Below are 21,243 nucleotides of genomic sequence, written 5' to 3'. Positions count from 1 at the left end.
TTCAGTTAAGCAAAGGTAAACCTGGGTCAAGTTCTCATCTTATAATTTATTATCATAAATTCCAAATACCTAAAGTTCTAACCAATCTTTTGTTCCATTTAGATGCAACCAAGGGGCTATTGAATTAATTTTGGAGTGCTGAAAGTGCATCAGTTAGCTTTTGCCCCCTCAAAGAACTCTACCCAGCAGATATGAAGGAAGCCCATCAGAGAATATTTGGACTAGAAAAGGGCTCAAGGGAGGTGAGTAATCTAGATGCTGGGATCTGTACTAGGGCAGGAGAAATGAACAAATGAATAACCTTAACCTACTGAGGAAGTCAGACATGCTTTCTAGAAGCAAGAAAGTTTTTAGAGTGTAAGACCTGGAAGGGATGCCCCCTGGGCAGTAGTAAAATGGAAAGAATACTGGTTTTGGTATCAGAATACCTGGGTTCAAATCCCACCTCCTGTTTATTGTCAGAGTGGTCTTGGGCAAGTCACAACTTCTCTGGGCCTCAGTTTCCTCATCTGTAAAATGAGGGTGTTGGACTAGATGGCCTGAGTTTCCTTTCAGTTCTCTAATTATGATCCCTATGATGCCTAAATAGCACAAAGCAACCAGGAATGCTAAAGAATTAGAGATCCCTGTGACATGAGGCTAGTTTGAAGAGAAGACATAGGACTGATTTTATTATTGTTTTTCAAAGATCTGAGGGGCTGCCACATGGAAGAAGGAACAGGGATTTTTCATAGCTTTAAGAAGGAAACTTTACCCAGGAACAATGGGTAAAAGTTCCAAGATGTGAGACTCCATCTCCCCTGTTCACATTTTCACTCTGGCTATCACTCTGTACTCAGAATACACTCTCTCCTCACCTCTACATCTCTGAATATCTAGTTTCTTTCAAAACTCAACCAAAGAGCTACCTTCTTCATGAAGTCTTTTCTGATCCTCCAGCTGCCAGGGTCTTCCTCTTGTCAAATTACCTTGTTTATTTTGCATATGCTTGCACGCGCACCCACACACACACTAACTTTTCTCCTCCTAGATCACTGCCTTGTCACAGCAGAGAGACTTGCATAGCTCAATGAAATGATGAGCTATGCTATGCAGGGTTGCCCAAGACAGATGGATCATAGTGGAGAGTTCTGACAAAAAGAGATCCACTGGAGAAGGAAATGGCAAACCACTACAGTATTTTTGCCAAGAAAACCCCATGGACAGTATTATGATATACAAAATACAACACTGAAGATGAACTCTGCAGGTCAGAAGGTGCCCAACATGCTATTGGAGAGGAGCTGAGGACAACTACAAGTAGTTCCAGGGCTGATGAAGTAGCCAAAACTGAAAGGAAGCTCAGCTGTGGATACATCTGGTGATGAAAGGAAAGTCTGATGCTGTAAGATCACTATTGCATAGGAATCTGGAATGTGAGACCTCTGAACCAAGGTAAGCTGGTCAAACAGGAGATGGAAAGATTAAACATGGACATCTAGGGTGTCAGTGAACTTAAATGGATGGGAATGGGTGAAGTGAATTCAGGTGATCATTACATATGCTACTGTGGGCATGAATCCCTTAGAAGAAATGGAGAAGTCCTCATAGTCAATAGAAGGATGGGAAAAGCAGTACTGAAGTATAATTTCAAAAATGGCAGAATGATATCTGTTCTGATCCAAGGCAAATAATTCAGCATCGTAGCAACACAAGTCTATGCTCCAAACACTGATGCTGAAGAGGCCAATTTGATGAGTTCTGTGAAGACCTACATCTTCTAGAAATAATACCCAAAAAAGATGTCACATTCACCACAGGGGACTGGAATACTAAAGTAGGAAATCAAAAGATAATTGGAATAACAGACAAGTTTGGTTTTGAAGTACAAAATGAAGCAGGGAAAAGACTGATAGAGTTTTGTGAAGATAACTCCGGTCATAACAAACACAATTTTTCAACAACCCAAAAGGTGACTCTACACATGGACATCAGCAGATGGCCAATGTGAAAATCAGATTGATTGAACTTTGAAGCCAAAGGTGGAGTAGCTCTATATGTGAGTTAAATCAAGAGCTGGAGCTGACTTTGGCTCAGATCATGAGCTTTTTATTGCAAAATTCAGACTTAAATTGAAGAAAGTAGGGAAAACCATTAGACCGGATAGGTATGACCTAAATAACATCCCTTATGAATATAAAATGGAAGTGAGGAATAGTTTTAAATGATTAGCTCTGGTAGATACAGTGCCTGAAGACCTATGGACAGAGGTTCTCACTATTGTACAGGAGGCAGAAACAAAATACATTACAAAAAGGAGAGCAAGAAAGCAAAATGACTATCTGATAAGGCTTTACAATTAACTGAGGAAAGAAGGAAAAGGAAAGAATAAAGGGAAAGATATACCCAACTAAATACATAATTCCAGAGAATAACGAAGAGAGACAAAATTTTCCTAAATGAACAATGCAAAGAAATAGAAGAAAACAATAGGATGGGAAAGACAAGAGATCTCTTCAAGAAATTTAGAGACGCGGAGCCAAGATGACGTAGGGAAAGCAGTGACTTGCTACAGCTCTCCCCCAAACTCCTCCAAATACCTACAAACATGGCTCTAAACAAATTCCAAAGCAGCAGAACCCACAAAAAAGCAGAGTAAAACAAATTTCCAGCCCAAGACAACCCGGATGGCTGATCAGAAAGGTATATTACGCGCAGTGCGGCGTGGGTGTGCAGGTCACAGCAACCCTGGAGCAGGCCTCAGAGGACTGAATCGCAAGCAGCTGTGGTGGTTTCCAGACTTCTCAACCCACAAATGCCAAAGACAACTTAGGTCAGTGGGAAAAGTCTTTGACTGCGGTGAGAGAAGAAGCTAGATCTTAGTTGCCCCAAGGGCAGCGGCTGGCTTCTGAGCTTCTGGCCCACACACTGAGGGGGAATCGAGTGGCTGATCAGAGAGGGATTGCAAGGATCTCTTTGCCAGGGCTGAGGCAGGAATCTCTTGCTTTGCCCATGCTTGGATCTGGGTCACAGTTCTGAGGGGTGGTCCTGGGGAGAGGAGAAATGCTGGTGTGGTGGAGCTTGTTGTGGCGGTGGAGAGGAAACACCTCACCCCTTATCATAGCACCTTGGAAGAACTGACACTTTTCAGGTCCCTAGAAGTATCTCTGAAAACAGCTGTACAAACCCCTGAAGCTTGGGACAGTACATTCTCCACATTGGAAACAGACTCTTACCTTAACAAAGAATTTAAAACTCAAGTAATTGGCCGGGATCATGAGCAAGCAGAGCAAAAAGAGTCAGACTGTATTATCTTACTTTGGTGACAAAGAAGATCAAAACATACAACCAGAAGAAGAAAACAAAGTCAAAGCTCCTACATCCAAAACTTCTAAGAAAAATATGAATCAGTCCCAGGCCTTGGAAGAGCTCAAAAGGGATTTTGAGAAGCAAGTAAGAGAAGTAGAGGAAAAACTGGGAAGAGAAATGAGAGTGATGCAAGAAAATCATGAAAAGCAAGTTAACAGCTTGCTAAAGGAGACCCAAAAAATACTGAAGAAAATAACACCTTAAAAAATAGCCAAATGGCAAAAGAGGTCCAAAAAGCCAATGAAGAAAAGAATGCCCTAAAGAGCAAAACTGGACAAATGGAAAAGGAAGTCCAAAAGATAACTGAAGAAAATACTTCCTTAAAAATTAGAATAGAGCAATTGGAAGCTAGTGACTTTATGAGAAATCAAGACACTGTAAAACAAATCCAAAAGAATGAAAAATTAGAAAATAATGGGAAATATCTCATTGGAAAAACAAATGACCTGAAAAATAGATCCAGGAGAGAGAATTTAAAAATTATTGGACTATCTGAAAGCCACAATCAAAAAAAGAGCCTAGACATCATCTTTCAAGAAATGATCAAGGAAAACTGCCCTGATATTTTAGAACCAGAGGGCAAAATAGAAATGGAAAAAATCCACCGATCTCCTCCTGAAAGAGATCCCCAGAGGAAAACTCCTAGGAATATTGTAGCCAAATTCCAGAGTTCCCAGGTCAAGGAGAAAATATTACAAGAAGCCAGAAAGAAACAATTCAAGTATTGGGGAAACACAATCAGGAAACACAAGATTTAGCTGCTTCTACATTAAGGGACCACAGGGCATGGAATATAATATTCTACAGGGCAAAGGAGATAGGATTACAACCAAGAATCACCTATGCAGCAAAACTGAGTATAATTCTTCAGGGGAAAAATAGTCATTCAGTGAAATAGAGGATTTTCAAACACTCTTGATGAAAAGACCAGAGCTGAATAGAAAATTTGACTTTCCAATACAAGACTCAAGTGGAACATGAAGAGGTAAGCAGGAAAGAGAAATCATAAAAGACTTATTAAGGTTGAACTGTTTACATTCCTGCATGGAAAGATGATATTTGTAACTCATGAGACCTTTGTCAGTATTAGGGTACTTAGAGGGAAAAAATTATATGTATGTATAGATAGATAGATAGATAGATAGATAGATAGATAGATAGATAGATAGATAGATAGAGGGCACAGGGTGAGTTGAAGATGAAGGGGTCATATCTGGAGAATAAAATTAACTGGTGAGAGAGGATTATACTAGGAGAAGGAGAAAGGGGAAGGTAGAACAAGGTAAATTTTCTCACAAAATAAACAGAAAAGAAAAGGCTCTTACAGTGGAGGGGAACCAGGGGAAGGTGAGAGGAAATGAGTGAATCTTATTCTCATAGGATTTGACTTAAGGAGGGTATAACATACATACTCAATTGGGTATGGAAATCTGTCTTACCGTACAGGAAAATAGAAGGGGAAAGGGACAAGAGAGTAGGGGGATGATAGAGAGGAAGGCAGATTGGGAAAGGGGGTAATCAGAAGCAAATGCTTCTGAGGAGGGACAGGGTCAAAAGAAAGAATAGAATAAATGGGGGAGTGGGATAGGATTAAGGAAAATAGAGTTAGTTTTTCACAGCATGTCTACTATGGAAGTGTTTTGCATAACTGCACATGTATAGCCTTTATTGAGTTGCTTGCCTTTTCAATGAGGGTGGGTAGGGAGGGAGGAAGGGAGAAAATTTGGAACCCAAAGTTTAAAAAACACATGTTTAAAAAAAAAGAAATTTAGAGACATCAAGGGAATGTTGCATGCAAAAATAGCCATAATAGAAGGCAAAAATGGAAGGGACTTAACAGAAGTAGAAGAGATTAAGAAGAGGTGGCAAGAATATACAGAAGAACTTTATAAGAAAGATCTTAACATCACAGATAACCATGATGGTATGGTTACTGATTTAAAGCCAGACATTTAGGAGAATGAGGTCAAGTGGGGCCTTAGCAAGCACAGCTAATAATAAAGCTAGTGGAGATGACAGGATTCCAGCTGAGCTGTTTAAAACCTAAAAGATGATGCTGTTAAAATGCTGCACTCAATATGGCAGCAAATTTGGAAAATTCATCAGTGGCCACTGGATTGGAAAAGACCAGTTTACATCCCAATCGTAAAGAAGGGCAATGACAAAGAGTATTCAAATTACCAAATAATTACAATAACAACTTACTGGTTTAAGATTGGAAAAGGAATACAACAAGGCTGTATATTGTCAACTTATTGATTTAATTTACATGCAGAGTACAACATGTGAAATGCCAGGCTGGACAAATCAAAAGCCAGAAGCCAAGAAAAATATCAACAATCTCAGCTACGTAGATGATACCACTCTGATGGCAGAAAGTGAAGAAAAATTGAGAAGCCTCTTGATGAGGGTAAAAGAAGAGAGTATAAAAGCGGGCTTGAAGCTCAACATCAAAAAACTAAAATCTTGGTGTCTGGTCCCATCACTTCCTGGCAAATAGAAGGAGAAGAAATGGAAGCAGTATTAGATTTTATATTCTTGGGCTCAAAAATCACTGCAGATGGTGACTGCAGCCATGAAATTAAAAGACACTTGCTCCTTGGAAGGAAAGCTATGATAAATCTGGACAGCATACTAATAGCAGAGACATCGCTTTGCTGACAAACGCCCACAAAGTCAAAGCTCTGGGTTTTTTCCTAGTAGTGATGCATGTGTGTGAGAGTTGGACTATAAGGAAAACTGAGTGCCACAGAACTGATAGTTTCAAATTGTGGTGATGGAGAAGGCTCTTGAGAGTCCCTTGGACAGCAAGGAGACCAAATCAGTCAATACTTAAAAAAATATGCACTATTCACTGGACGTTCAAATACTAAAGGTGATGCCTAAATACTTTGGCCATATAATGAGAAGACAGAAGTCATTGGAAAAGACCCTGATGTTGGGAAAGATTAAAGGCAAAAGGAAAAGGGGATGGTAAAGGATGAGATGAATAGTGTAATGGAAGCAACAAACATGAGCTTGGACAGACTTTGAGAGTTAGTGGAGGATAGACTGGCTTGGCGCACTATGATCTATGATGGGGTCATGAGGGGCTGGACATGGCTGAGCAACTAAACAGCAAAATACTTACTTTTAAAATAAGTGTTCTTACTATTTTATTTTGATATCATTTAAATTTTTCTCTGTCCTTCTACTAGAGAGCAATACTCATAATGAGTATTAAGTAATAAGTATAAGTAATTATAGTAATAAGTATAAGCATAATATAACATAAGATAATGTAATATATAAATATAATATAATTTATAATAATATATAAATATTATATAAATATATAAATATAAAATATATAAATAATAATATAATATAATATAAGTAATTAAGTAATAAGTATAAGTAAAAAGCATAATAAAGAATAAAAATAAAATAAAGTAAAAAATAAATAAAATAAAAATAAATAAAAAAGAGGAGAGAGAAAGTTCAGCAAAACTAATCACCAAGTTAAAAACATCTGACCACACATGTAGCGTTCCATACCCATAGTCTCCCAGGACATATTTTTTCATGTAAGCATATGTTGTCTCTCCCAATAAAATGTAAACTCCTTGAGGGCGAGTATCATTTCATCTTGGCCTCTATATCTCCAGTGAGATATAGCACAGGTTCTGGCACACAGTAGGGCACTAAATAAATGCTAATTGGTTGAGCAATTGACTGACCATAAGATATGACTTTGCAATAAGTTGACCTGCTCAACAATAGAACTGAGGTCTTGTAAGGTTGTGGATGTTCCGTCATTGAGCATATTTAAGAACAGAAGACCTGGCTGGGATGTTGTTGAGGGAACTCCTGCCCTGGAAAGTGGCTTGGAAAAGAGGACATGTAAGACTCTGGGGGATGCTCCTGATGGTTCCTTTGGCCTAGCTACCTGGTGTTCCTTTTCAATATACTTATTCTGTTCCCCACTCAGAGATATATACACATGCACATATATACAATGACCACCTTTCAATATATTCCACTTTCATTAGTTTAGAAAGCATAAGCTAGGGTTAATGCTTTGTCTCTACCTCACCTTTGAAAGTCACCCTATTCTCTCTCCTGCAATTTTTCCCCATTCCACTCAAACACAATTAGATTCAGCAAACATTTAGCACCAAATGTATACACAGCACTATACTAGCTGATGGGAGAAAGATGGCTACTGCCCTCGTGAAACTGATAGTTTTTTATGGTGTCATATAACCTACCTTTATATTTTTATTTGAAGTCTATGTTTTAAGTTAATCTATGTTCCAGAATAATAGCTGAGCTGGGCATGGTGGCCCATTTCTGTAATCCTTGCTTATGGGGAGGCAGGGGCTATGAGTCACTTGAGTTTGGGAGTCTGAACTACCATAGGGCTAAAGCTGATCAGGTCTGACATCAATATGGTGAGCCCCTATCCCTGGAGGGCCACCAGGCTGCTTAATGACACAGGTCAGACCTCAGTATTGGCATCAGGTTGGTGTGTGGTTACTGTACTTCCATCATAGATGAGATAGGGAAATTTAGTCTTGAAAAAATAATAAAAATAATAATAATAGCTGATGTTTATATAACAATTTAGAGTTTGCAAAGTACTTTCTATTCATTATTTTATTTGATTTTTATAACAGGGTAAGTACAATGAGAATTACTATCTACCCCCTCTTTTTGCAGATGAGAAAAGTGAGGCTCTGAGGCTTACCCATGGTAACACAGCTAGTAAAGTGCTGGATTTGAATCCAGGCCTCTCCTTCCAGGTTCAATGGACTCTCTACTACCTCCCATCTTTGCTGAGGGGCAGAGAAATGTGTACAAAAGACAACTGGATTTACAATCAGGAGATCTAGACTGACAACCCAGATCTAATACTTATTAACCAAGTGTCCTTGGACAAGTCATTAAATGCACCTATGTTCCATTTCCTCCTCTGTGAAATGGGGATAATACCAATAGTATCTGAACAGCCAACCTCTCAGAGATCTGAGGACCTGTGTAAAGCATTTGTAAATCATTACCCGCTATATAAATGAGCTTTGACAATTTCCTGGTCGTTTCCAAACCATGCTTTTTTACTTTGGCTGTCCTCATCCTCTCCACTCTCTTGATATTGGAGCCCAGACTCTTCCTCTGGGACAGAAAGGTGAGCTTTCACCTTGTCGTTTCTGGAATCAGGCTTCCACATCACTTCTCAGACATTTCCAAACCATCATCCATGCACATGTTGCCACTCCTCCCCACTCCCCTTTATATGGTGGCTTCCTTCACTGAAGTGTAAGCTCCTTAAGGGCTATCCGCAGTGTTTGGCAAAGTGCACGGCACACACAAAGTGCTTAATAAATGCTGCATAACTCATTTATTATCACTATTCATCAGTGTAAGCATAGGAGAAAGAACCAAATTCTAGTTTCCTGCACACGATCAATCAGCAGTCAACTGCACTCACAAAATAATCAATGTTGATGATTAGAAGGGACCTCAGAGACTCAGTCTTTCAAATAATGAGGAACATAGGATCAGAGACTTTGAGCTGAAAGGTAATTGAGAAATATTCTAGTACAACGATTTCATTTTACAGATGAAGGATCTGATGCGCAGGCAGGTTAATTGAATTGCCCAAAAATCACACTGGCATTGAGTGGCAGATCAATGATTTAAGCCCAGTTCCTCTGACTCTAAATTCAGTAGCTATCACACTACACTCTGCTGCCTCGGGATCTCTATAGCAGTGAATTCAATTCAAACGTTTATGAAGACCTAGATTGTGCTGAGCTTGGAACTGGGGACATAAAGAAGAAATAAGACACAATCTCTGTCTTCAAGGAGTTTATAATAGCTCAAATTTATGTTGCAAAGTTCCCTACATAGAAAAGACAAGAAAAATATATAAATAATCATAATAGTAGCTAATAGATGAAAAGCACATGGGCAACATCCAGACAAAGAGTTAGGAGTGATTTGTGGGGTAAGGTAGCCCTAACAAGGTGTTTATTTTGCCTCTGTTTGAATACCTCACTAATAGGTACCCACTACACCTCTGGCAGCTCTTGTTACAAAATCTTTTTCTTATCTTCAGCTGAAATTTGCCTCTTTGTACATTATCACCTGTTGGTTCTTGTGTAACTTTTGAGATAATGATGACGTTGATAATAATAAGAAATAGTAAAAATAATAGCTAACATTTCTATAGCCCTTTAAGATTTGAAAAATGCTTTGCAATTATTATTTCATTTTATACTCACCAACAGTCTGGGGAGTAGGTACTATTATTACATCCATTTTACAGATGAGGAAATAGATGCAGACAAAGATTAAGTGACTTGCCCAGGGTTAGATAAATATCTGAGACAGGATTTGAACTCATGCCTCCCTGATGTTCTCCATTCTATCTACTGTATCACCTAGCTGCCTATAAAATCAAAACGTAACCCCCAAATCTACACTTATTAGGGATGAAGATCATTCTTTGTTTTTGTTTTTGCATCCTTTTGCATCCCTACCACAGTGCCTTGTTAGAGGCAGTTAGGTAGCATGGCAGAGAGATCATTGGACTTGGGGTCAAGAACCGAGTTCAAATCCTACGTCAGATCCTGTCACCAGCTATGTGAAACTGGGCAAGTCATTTAACCTCTGTGATCTTCAGTTTTCACATTCGTAAAATGGGACTAATAATAAAACTTACCACAAAGGGTTGTTGTGAGGACCAAATGAGTTTGCATGTGTAAAGTACCTTACAAACCTTAAACCACATATAAATGCTAACTAATATTATTATTGTGAATAATTAACACTTGATATAAGTTGACTGGATTGGATTGGTCTATGCCATCTTCTGCATGGAATTCAAGTATTTGGAATCAGTAATTGTGTCTCTCCACAGTCTTCTCTACAGGTACTTGTACATAGGGTTTTAGAGTCAGAAGGGACCTTGAAAGTCATCTAGCCCAACTATTATATTTATCAGATAGGGAAACTGGGTGTCAGGTAAGTAATGTGACTTGTTCAAAGTGTCACAGTGAACCACTGAGCCAAGATTCCAATCCAGATCTTCTCACTCTGAATCTAGGTTTCCATTTATGACTCTTTTAGAGGATAAATATACTCCTTGATGAGCATGTTTTAGACTTCCTGTTTTCTATTAAAGACAAATACTCAACATTTTACTAAACTCTTCTAAGTTTAACACCCAATGATACTGCTTATCAATGAGAAAGAAGAAACCAAATATCTGAGACCCTGGACTTCCAGTTAAAACCCTATAAACAGGAAACCAGAGTTATTTTCTCTAGAAAGAAGGGTATTTGGACCTGAAGCCCAGAAGAGGTAGTGGGGCTCTTATGAGCTCCATAAGTCCAGATGAGCTGGCTCCCTTATTTTCAAAACATGCTGAGATGAAACATTCCCGGAGGGAAAGGGGGAAGGGATTTCTCCGTCACACTTACTCCCAAAATTCCATAACGGGTGAGGTGGCATTCTGGAGGGACACCTGGCTGCAGTTGCTCATATTCAGCTTCTGGAACTCCACGCAGCGATCTGCAATGGAAACCAAACAGTGATCCTGTAAAGAGTATTGGCTTCAGTGAGGGGAAGGCACCAGGGTGGGGGAGGAGGGTCAGAGACAAAGTGGGGCCATTTTACCAGGTTCCTCACTCTAAGCAACCTGACTACAAAGGAGACTGTGCCATTATGTTTAACTGAATTCAATTTAATTCAATAATCTGTGTAAGTTCCTACTCATTTCTAGGCACTATGTTAGGATTGGGGATATAAGACAGAAGTAAAACAGTCCCTGCCCTCAAGGAGCATACATGTACAACATATACACAAGTAAGTAAATAAATCCAAGATATATATTAAGTCAAATCATTTAAGTTCAAGAAGGAAACTGGACAAACAGCTTGTGTAGGAGGTAGCACATGAGATCAACAACAATAATAACAGTAATAAGTAGCATTTATACAGGGCTGCTAGGTGGTGTGGTGGATCAGGCACTGGGCTTGGAATCAGAAAGACTCATCTTAGTAAATTCAAATCTGGCCTCAGACATTTACTAGCTGTGTGACCCTGGGCAAGTCACTTCACCCTGTTTGACTTAGTTTCCTCATCTGTAAAATGAGCTGGAGAAGGAAATAGCAAACCACTTCAGTATCTTTGCCAAGAAAACCCCAAATGGGGTCATAGGGAGTTGTACATAACTGAAATGACGGAACAATAAAATATTAACCAGGACAACGCACTCCAGGAAAGCATGTGGACTCCAAGCAGTGATTGTCTCAGTCAGCAATGGGGCTACTTAGAATTGGGATTCACTGAACTGTGTAATATAGTGGGAAGAACACTGAACTTGAATCAATTGATGCATTTTATAGATGAGGAAACTGAAGCTCATTGAGGCTAGGTGACTTTCCCAAGGACCCACAGCTGGTCAGTAGCAGAACTAGGATACAAATTCAGATCTTCTCACTCCAAGTCCAGAGAATCAAGTATCCATCAACCAACATTACGGAACTGAAGACTTATTGCTGGAAGAAATTGGAGAGATCATCTCATTATAGAATTATGGAGTCATAGATTTAGAGCAGGAGATGTGATCTAGCCCAGACTCCTCCCCACCTTATACAGATGAGGAAACTGATGCCCAGACAAGTTAGTGAGCTGTTCAATGTCACACAAGGAGTATACCAGGTGAGAATTTGAATTCAGCTCCTCTGACTCCAAACCCATTGTTATTTTGATTGCACCAAGGTACCTCCAAAGAGAGCAAGCACTTTGGCTTCATTAAAAATGCTATTCAATTTGCCAAGTGTCATCCAGCCCTCTCTCTTCTGTTAAAATCTGTTCTCGGCTCCAAAGTCCATTTGTAGTGTCTACAGAAGACATACAAATCAATGGACTACTTCAATTGGGCAGTTGCTATCTTCATCCAATTTTTTTTTCCCCAGAGGAAATCAGGGTTAAGTGACTTACCCAGGGTCATACAGCTAGTAACTGTCTGAGGTGGGATTTGAACTCATGTCCTCCAGACTCCAGAGCTTGTGCTCTATCCACTGTGCCACCTAGCTGTCCCTTCACCCACTTTTCTTGTATGGATTGTTAGCCTGAACTCCTTAGACTACAGATTCTTAGCATGGGATTCTTTGAACTTGATTTTTATTTTTTTTAATATTTGGTTACTATTTCAATATAATCAGTTTCTTTTGCAGTACTATGGATTTCCTTTCACACATTTAAAAACATTCCTCTAAGAAGGGATCCATTAGCTCCTTCACCAGATTGCCCAGGAGATCCATGATACACAAAATGCGGAGTCTCTGCTTTAGAGTGTTTGGGGGGTCTTATCTATGAGGTTCTCTCCTGTTCCTGGGCTTGATGCAATCAATACGATGTCATCTCCCATCAGAAGCCACTGTAGAGCATCCTCAATGTAGGGGCATTTCTTCACTGAAAATCTTCTACTACAGTAGCAACGACCTTTGGGGAGCTGCTCCACTTGGCCTGCCTTATTTAGCACCACTTACATTTCTTTACACAGCAGGTAGGGAGCCGAGATGTTCAGACTGCATATACTGCAGGCAGCATTTTCATTGGGACAGCCTAACTTAATTAGATTTGGCACCAAGCTGTCTACAAACTTGCTTTTGGCCTCTCCTTTGTGATAATTGCTTTATCTCAGGTAAACTTCCAGAGGAAATTGGGATGATACCCACTGATTTATTTTTCTTTAGGAATTTCCCATTGTTTGTTTTAAATAGCTTGTTTAAATAAGCCAGATGAAACTTCTGCCTTCCCTCTGTGGTTTCTCATCTTAATCTTCTCTTCCAATTTAGTGCTAGCTTTGCTTTGTTTTAGTGCTTAGCACAGTGCCTGAACTAGTTGGTACTTAAGAAATGTTTGTCTCTTTCCTTCTTTCTAGCAACCTAATGGTCGAATTGTACAATTGTTGCTAGCTGATTTGGGAATGACTTCCATATCTGTGACAAGGTTTTTTCCCCCTTTATCCATCTTATCAAATATGGTCGATTTCTCTTTTTTGGATGATTTTCAGCTCTCACCATGCCCAGCACTTTTCAACCATTTTGAGAAATGGAATGCAGCCTCAAATGCTCTCAAATGGACCTATGATCTCATTGATGTGGCTATTTCTTCCAACGCCACAGGTCACAATCAATTCATTCTTGCCCATCCTGTGGGACTCATGCCTATGTTCTCCCATAAATTCTCCATAGGTCCTCTAGAAATTAACTGTCAAAATCTTGGAGCTGGAAGAAACACACCTCCAGATGGTATTAATTCTCTTCCCACATCCTCAGCCATACTGCATATAAGGTATGGGGTGGGAATGAACCATTTTAAAGTCCTTAAGGGAAGCGTATTTTCTCCAATAACATATTTGTAATATATAGATGTGTCATTTTTATATAACCAATAAGGTTTTGGCCTGGATATAGTGTTGGGCCTGGGGTCAGGAAGCTGTTGTTCAGTCATTTTCAATCACGTCCAACTCTTTGTGACCCCATTTAGGGCTCTCTTGGCAAAGATACTGGAGTGGTTTGCCATTTCCTTCTCCAACTCATTTTACAGATGAGAAACTGAGGCAAACAAGGTTAAGTTACTTCCCCAGAGTCATACCTAGTGGCTGAGGCCAGATTTGAACTCACAAAGCTGAGACTTCCTGACTCCAAGCCTGGCATTTTATCCACTGCACCACCTAGCTGCCCTGAAGTCAGGGAGACCTGAGTTCAAATCTGACCTTGGATATTCTAGGGAAAGTCATTTAACCTTTGTTTGCTTCAGTTTCCTCCACTGTGAAATGGGAATGATAACAATAGCACGTACCTCCCAGAGTTTTTGTGAGGATCAAATGAAATGATATTATAAAGCACTGAGCACAGTGCCTGGCACAGAATAGGTACTTAATAAATGACTGTTTCCTTCTTTCCTCTTCTATTTCTTAACTTTGAACCATATTTTCCCAATGTATTTTTCATCCTCTCCTATGCTCATCATTGCAATGAAGTCATTGAGTAATTAAGATATATGTTGACTTAATCTGGAGGATATCATTGAGTTCTCCAGAAAGCTCTCCAACTCCCTCACCATCAGCAATAGACGGTGCGGAGCAAGATCTTCTTCATAAACTTCCTGATGGTCTTTTGGACAGTGCCCATCTCTCTCTCTCTCTCTCTCTCTCTCTCTCTCTCTCTCTCTCTCTCTTTCTCTCTCTCTCCCCTCTCCATATTTTCTTTTCTCTCTTTTTTTCTCTCCCTGTCTATCTTTCCCTCTGTCTCTCTCCCTCCCTCTCTCTTTTCTTCTCTCTTTGTCTCTCTCTCTCTGTCTCTGTCTCTCCCTCTCTGTCTCTGTCTCTCCCCTCTGTCTCTCTTCCTCTTTTCTTCTCTCTCTGTCTCTTCTCTAACTATTCCTTTTCAATCTATGATCCTGGATCATTATCCACTCAAGCCTACTCCCTCTTCTCTTTTCTCTCTACTTTGATCTCAATGGTTCCCATGGATTCAGTTGTCTTCTCTGTGCAAATAGTTTCCAGATCTATTTCCAACCATGGCTAACCTCCTGAAACACTGTATTTCCACTCTCCCCTAGACATTTTCTACTGAAGGTCACATGAGTATCCTAAACTCAGCATGCTCAAAACAGAGCTCAAACCCCTCCCCTCTTCCAAACTTCCTGGTTACTGTCAATGGTATCACCTTCCTTCCAGTCCCTAGGTGCAATTTTGGTGCCATCCGCATCTCTCCCCACTCACTCATCCCACGTATCCAATTAGTTGTAGATCTTCTCTACAATATCTCTTGCAAACATCTCCTTCTCTCTACTCCCGTAGAAATCACCCCAATTGAAGCTTTCTCCACTTCTTGCCTGGACTATTGCAATTGATTTCCAATTGTGCTCCCTGCCTCAAGTCATTCTCCTCTGCAGTCCAACTTTCACATTACTGCCAAAGTGATTTTGCTAAAGCTCAGATCTGATCATGCCACCTCCCTTCTCAATCAGTTTTAATGGCTCCCAGTTACTTCAGGGATCAAACACAAAGTCCTGTATTTTGTATTTAAAGCTCTTTATGACCTGGACCCTTTCAAATAATTTAACACATTACTCTCCTCCATGTACCACATACCGGCCAACTTGATGTTACAATTGATGCACCATTTCCCCTCCCTATGCTTTTTCATGGGTTGTCCCCAATTCCTGGCATGTTCTCTGTAACAAACTCTGACTCTCAGATTCCCCTGACTTCTTCAAGATTCCCCCTAAGCACTGCCTCCTTCAGGACATCTAAGAATGTATTTCCTCATCCAGTATTAGGAAATCCCAGCATTGAAATAAGCTTCAGTCATCATCTATTCTAATCTATACTAGAAAAATAATCCACTCTATGATATGCTAGACAAGAGTTCACCCAGTCATTGCTTAGAGATTCCAAGTAAGGAGGAGCCCACAATTTCCCAAGAATTTCCATTTTTAACAGCATTAATCATGGGAAAGTTTTTCCTTCTGTGAAACTGAAATTTGCCCCAATGCAACTCCCTCACATTGCTCCAATTTCTGCCCCTTGAGACAAATCATAAGAAGTCTCATCCCTCTTCCATGTTACAATCCTTTAAATACTTGAAAAAAGAAATCATGCCTCTCCCCCCCTCATCTTATCTTTTTCTAGCTAAATTTACCCCATTCTATATGACGTGAACTCAAGGACTTCCACCATCTTGTTTTATGCCCTTCTGGATGCTTTCCAGTTTATACCATATCCCAGCACAGCCACCAATAGGGAATTATACTGGGCTCATTGAGAGAGGATTTCTGGCTCCTACCTGTATTCCACTCATGCCCACAGGTGGCCCAGGGTAGCTCCGTGGTGAAGCAATTGAATAGGTAGAAAACAGCCCAGGCTAGAATGATGATGTAGTATACATTTAAGTGGGCCTCAATCACTTGAGTTGCATAACCAATGCCTGAGGAGGGAATATGAGAAACAGATCTCAATCAGTCAGTCTTTTCACCCTTTTCAAAGCTCCCAGCCAGGGTTCTCAGTTTCATACTTTTGATTCAAGTCAACTTATTTAATTTCAATTCAATTCAGTTCAATTAAATTCAACAAAAATGTATTAAGTGCATACTATAGCCAAGATACTATGCACAATTCCTACTCTTAAGGAGAACTTAAGCTCTCCTGGGGGGAGGAGTAACTTTAATATTACTTATACATCATATAGCACAGCCATATGCACACAAATACACACACATATATACATACACACATATAATATTAATTCATTCAAGAAATTTTTAAGTACCCACTATGTGCCTGGCATCTCTACAGAGCAGGAGGGAATAGGCACACACAGTAAAACTATGGTTAGAGGTACTAAGAAATGGATCCATTGACAGAACAGAGCTTTGGCTATGAACATGGGCATTAGGTATGGGGGTAAGGAATGCGGGCCAGAAAACAAAAATGTAAAAGATAATACCATCTACTATTATGGTGGCATTAAGTTTAGTATTCTTTTCCCCAAGAAAGTAAGGTTGTGAATCTCTTTAGAGTCAGGAAACATTCAATCCTATGTCTCATACCATCTGTTTCTCCTGCCCAATCATCAGGGTATATAGTAGCAGTAAAGGGAAATAGAGACCTATCTATGCTAAAGTGCTAACAGTAGCCTTATTCATAACAGCAAAAATGACTAGAAACAATTCATTTATTCTCTGACTTGGAAATAGCTAAACAAATTATGGTAAATGGAAGGGATGAAATATTCTTGCATGACAAGAAATGATAGGTAAAGCTTTCAATGAAACAAACATAGATGTGCTTACAGATATATGTTAAATACGTACACACACATATGTGGCTACCTGTCTATATGTGAGCATAGATAAACATATACTACATACATATAAACAAAGAGAAATGTATGCATGTATCCAGATCCAAAGTGAACTCTCAAGCTAATGTACAAGCAAGCTGCCTCTGATACATTCTAGTTGTAGGTCCATAGGGAAGTTATTTAAGTTCTCAGTCCCTGGCAATTCCCTAAGATTATAATTACTGACTACACTAGTAGGCTCCATGTAGGAATGAAAGACCAGTAAAATGGCCTTTCCATCTAAAAGTTCCCAACCCTGATGAAATCATAGTACCAGATTAAAAAAAAAAACGTACATAAATATACACAACAAACATATGTATAGTCACATATACATGTACAAATCTATAATCATGCATATATACATGTGTGTATACACACACACACACACACACACACACACACACATATATATTATTGATCCTGAAACTTACCTTCAAACAAAGGGCAAATTTTCCTCCAGCATGTAATACCACCTTCACTAGTAAACTGTCCCAGGGCTGTCTCCAGGAAAAACACAGGTATTCCACAGCATATAAAAAATACCACATATGGAATCAGGAAAGCACCTGCAACAAAATACAGCCAAAAGAAATCAGTTTACTAAAACTGCTTCAAAACTTAACATTCTCTAAGCTTCAAAATATACTTGCACATATTTTGAAGACTTGAGTGGTGAATTCAGCTACCAGTAGGTCTTTACTCACTCCTGAAAAACTGTATTTCTTCTTTCCCTCTTCAGATGTGTTCTTGTTTTTAAAAAGATCACCTTTATCCAGGAAGTGAACCAACCACAAATGTTTTTTTTCCATAAGAAAAGGCTTTCAGAGGCTGTGTATAATGGCATTGATCAGACATAAAATAATTAAGTATCTTTCCAATAGGGAGTTTATAGGGAGAAAAGTATTAACAAGGGTGCAATAAAGCTGGCTTTTAATTCATCTGGAAAAAGTGATTATGTGGAAGATAGAAGATTAGAAGCAACCCAGCTGAACTCTTTCAACATTTTCCTCCAAACAATTTTAATAACACCTCGAATCAAATTTTGGAGTGGTAGAACCAACAAAAGGCCAGGGTGAAACATTTTTTCCTAAGAAAACTTAGGAGGTCAGCAGGAGAAGTTTATGACACCAGGTAGGAAGCCTGTCTGGAACTCACAAACATGGCAGCAACAAGGGATCCCAGCAACAGCAGTGGTAGCTTTGGGAGCTCCCAGCCTAGAGACAGTAAGGGAGTTGGACAACTGTTTGAAAAGAGATTACAGGGAATCCTATGCTGGCACTGGATATAACTGCCACTAATTGGCAACTCTGTTGCCTATATAAAGTTCTGGGTTGCACTTCCAAAGTGGAGAGGAGGAATGCGGGTCTTGTACAAGGGAGCAGGGGCCCTGGTCACATTCCAAGGCAAAGAGAGTGCTAGAACTTGTCTAGTGACCAGAGTCACTTCCTGGGTAAAGATCAGAGTAACCACCAGGGTATCAGTGACTATACCTCTCCCAGGGGAGCACCAAAAACTTGCAGCCCCCCTTCCAGAACTAGCTCTGAAAACAACAGCAAAAAAGCCTGAAGTTTGGGTCAGTGACTTCCCATGCCCAGGTGAGGAGAACCCAATTTTAACATAAAGTGTAAAGTCAAGAAATAGGCTGAAAAGATGAGAAAGCAAAAACAACAAAAAGGAATTTGACCATAAAAAGCTACTACAGTGGCAGGGAAGACTGAGACACAAATTCAGAAGAAGACAACCATGTGAAAACAGCTACAAACAAAGCCTCAAAGAAAAATGCTAATTGGATTCAAACTCAATAAGAAATTCCTGAAAGAGTTAAAGAAAGATAAGAATAGTAGAAAAAACATCAGGAAAAGAAATGAGAGTGATGCAAGAAAATTATGAAAAGGGAATTAACAGCTTGGTTAAAAAAAGAGGCACAAAAATACTAAAGAAAAGAACTCCTTAAAAAAACAGAATTGGCCTAATGGTAAAAAAGGCACAAAAATTCACTAAAGAAAAGAGCCCCTTAAAAACAGAACTGGCAAAATAGAAAAAGAAGTACAATCTCAGTGAAGAAAATAATTCCTTAAAAATTAGAATTGGGCAAGTAGAAGCTAATGACTCTGTGAGAAATCAAGAAACAACAAAAACAAAAGAAAACAAAACAAAAAAAAAACAACAGAAGAAAATGTGAAATATCTCATGAGAAAAACAGATAACCTGGAAAATATATCAAGGAGAGATCATCTAAGAATTATTGGAATACAGGGCAACTAGGTGGTGCAGTGGATAGATCTCCAGCCTTGGAATCAGGAGGACTGGAGTTCAAATTCAGCCTCAGACACTTGACACTTAACTAGCTGCATGACCCTGGGCAAGTCACTTAACCCCGATTGCCTCACCCAAAAAAAAGCCAAAAAAAAAAGAATTATTGGACTACTTGAAGGTCATTATCAAGATCAAAGAAAGACCCTAGACATCATATTTAAAGAAATGATCAAGGAAAATTGCCCCTATATCTTAGATCCAGAGAGAAAAGACACTGAAAGTATCCACTGATCACCTTCTAAAAGAGATCCCAATATGAAAACTCCCAGGAATATTACACCAAATTCCAAATCTCCCAGGTCAAAGATAAAAAAGTCCAAGTAGCCAGAAAGAAACAATTAAAATATTGTGGAGCCACAGTCAGGATCACACAAGATTTAGCAGCTCCCACATTAAACGATCCAAAGACTTGAATACTGAATATTCTGGAAGGCAAAGGATGGAGGATTATAATCAAGAATAACCTACTCAGGTAAACTGAGTATAATTCTTTTTTTTGGGGGGGGGATGGATATTTAATGAAATAGAGGACTTTTGAGAATTCCTGATGAAAAGAACAGGACTGAATAGAAAACTGAACATTCAAACACAAGACTCAAGAGAAGCATAGAAAGGTAAACATAAAAGAGTAATCATAAGATCCTCAATAAAGTCAAACTGTTTACATCCCTATATGGAAAAGCGATACATGTAACTCCTAAGAACTTTATCATTATAAGGGCAGCTAAAAGGAGTTCACGTAGACAGAAAGCATGGATGTGAGTTGATTATGCTGGAATAATCTCCCAAAAAAGTGAAAGGGTGAGAAAGAGGGATGTACTGGGGAAAAGGGGAAGAGAAGGGTAGAATGGGAACATTTTCTCACATAAAGGAGGTGTTCATGGAAGACCTTTTATAGTGGAGGGGAAAAATAGGGAGAGGTAGAAGGCAATGCTAGAACCTCACTCTCATCAGAATTGGTTCAAAGAGGGGAAAATACACACACACGCACACACACACCCCACACACTCAATTGTGTATAGAAATGTAATTTATCCAATAGTGAAATAGGAAGGGAAGGGAATTAGAGAAAGAAGGAGGATGATAAAAAAGAAACTAAGAGAGGCAGTAGTTAGAAGAAAAACAGACTTTTGAGGAGGGACAGGATAAAAGATATACACAAAGAGGAAGAAACAGAAGAAAATGGGGTGGAGGGAAACACACAGTAATTGTAATTGTGAGTGTGAATGGGATGAACTTACCCATAAAATGGAAGAGTATAGCAGAATGGATTATAAACCAGATTATAAACCCAATATGTTGTCTGCAAGAACCTCACTTGAAACAGAAAGACACACACACACAATTAAAATAAAGGGCTGGAGCAGAATCTATTACACATCATCAGAAATTTAAAAAAAAAAACAGTGGTAGCAATAATGGTCTCAGACAAACCAAAAACAAAAATAGATCTAATTAAAAGAGATAATCAGGGAAAATACATTTTGCTAAAAGGAAATGAGGGAAAAATAGGTACACTAATGAACTGTTGGTGCAATGGTGAACTGGTCCAACAATTCTGGAGAAGAATTTGGAACTATGCCCAAAGGATTATAAAACTGTACATACCCTTTGACCCAGCAATACCACTGCTATCTCTGTAGCCCAAAGAGATCAAAGAAAAAGGTAA

At 39.2% G+C, this 21,243-nt stretch overlaps 1 protein-coding gene across 1 annotated transcript in view; it reads right to left on the bottom strand.

The window, feature by feature from the left end:
- Nucleotides 1-21,243, bottom strand: part of SLC6A11 (solute carrier family 6 member 11) — a 171,229-nt gene that overhangs the window by 142,915 nt on the left and 7,071 nt on the right. The window contains exons 2-4 of the mRNA XM_027863974.1: nucleotides 17,690-17,824; nucleotides 16,200-16,340; nucleotides 10,815-10,905 (exon numbers count right to left, since the gene is read on the bottom strand). Of these exons, the coding sequence (XP_027719775.1) occupies nucleotides 10,815-10,905; nucleotides 16,200-16,340; nucleotides 17,690-17,824 (367 nt within the window). The remainder of the gene's footprint in view (nucleotides 1-10,814; nucleotides 10,906-16,199; nucleotides 16,341-17,689; nucleotides 17,825-21,243) is intronic.

The sequence above is a fragment of the Vombatus ursinus genome, unplaced genomic scaffold, assembly GCF_900497805.2.
Source record: "Vombatus ursinus unplaced genomic scaffold, bare-nosed wombat genome assembly UNPS02014773.1, whole genome shotgun sequence".
Taxonomy (NCBI): domain Eukaryota; kingdom Metazoa; phylum Chordata; class Mammalia; order Diprotodontia; family Vombatidae; genus Vombatus; species Vombatus ursinus.
The sequence above is the reverse complement of the archived record's forward strand: the minus strand, read 5'-3'. Positions and strand labels throughout refer to the sequence as shown.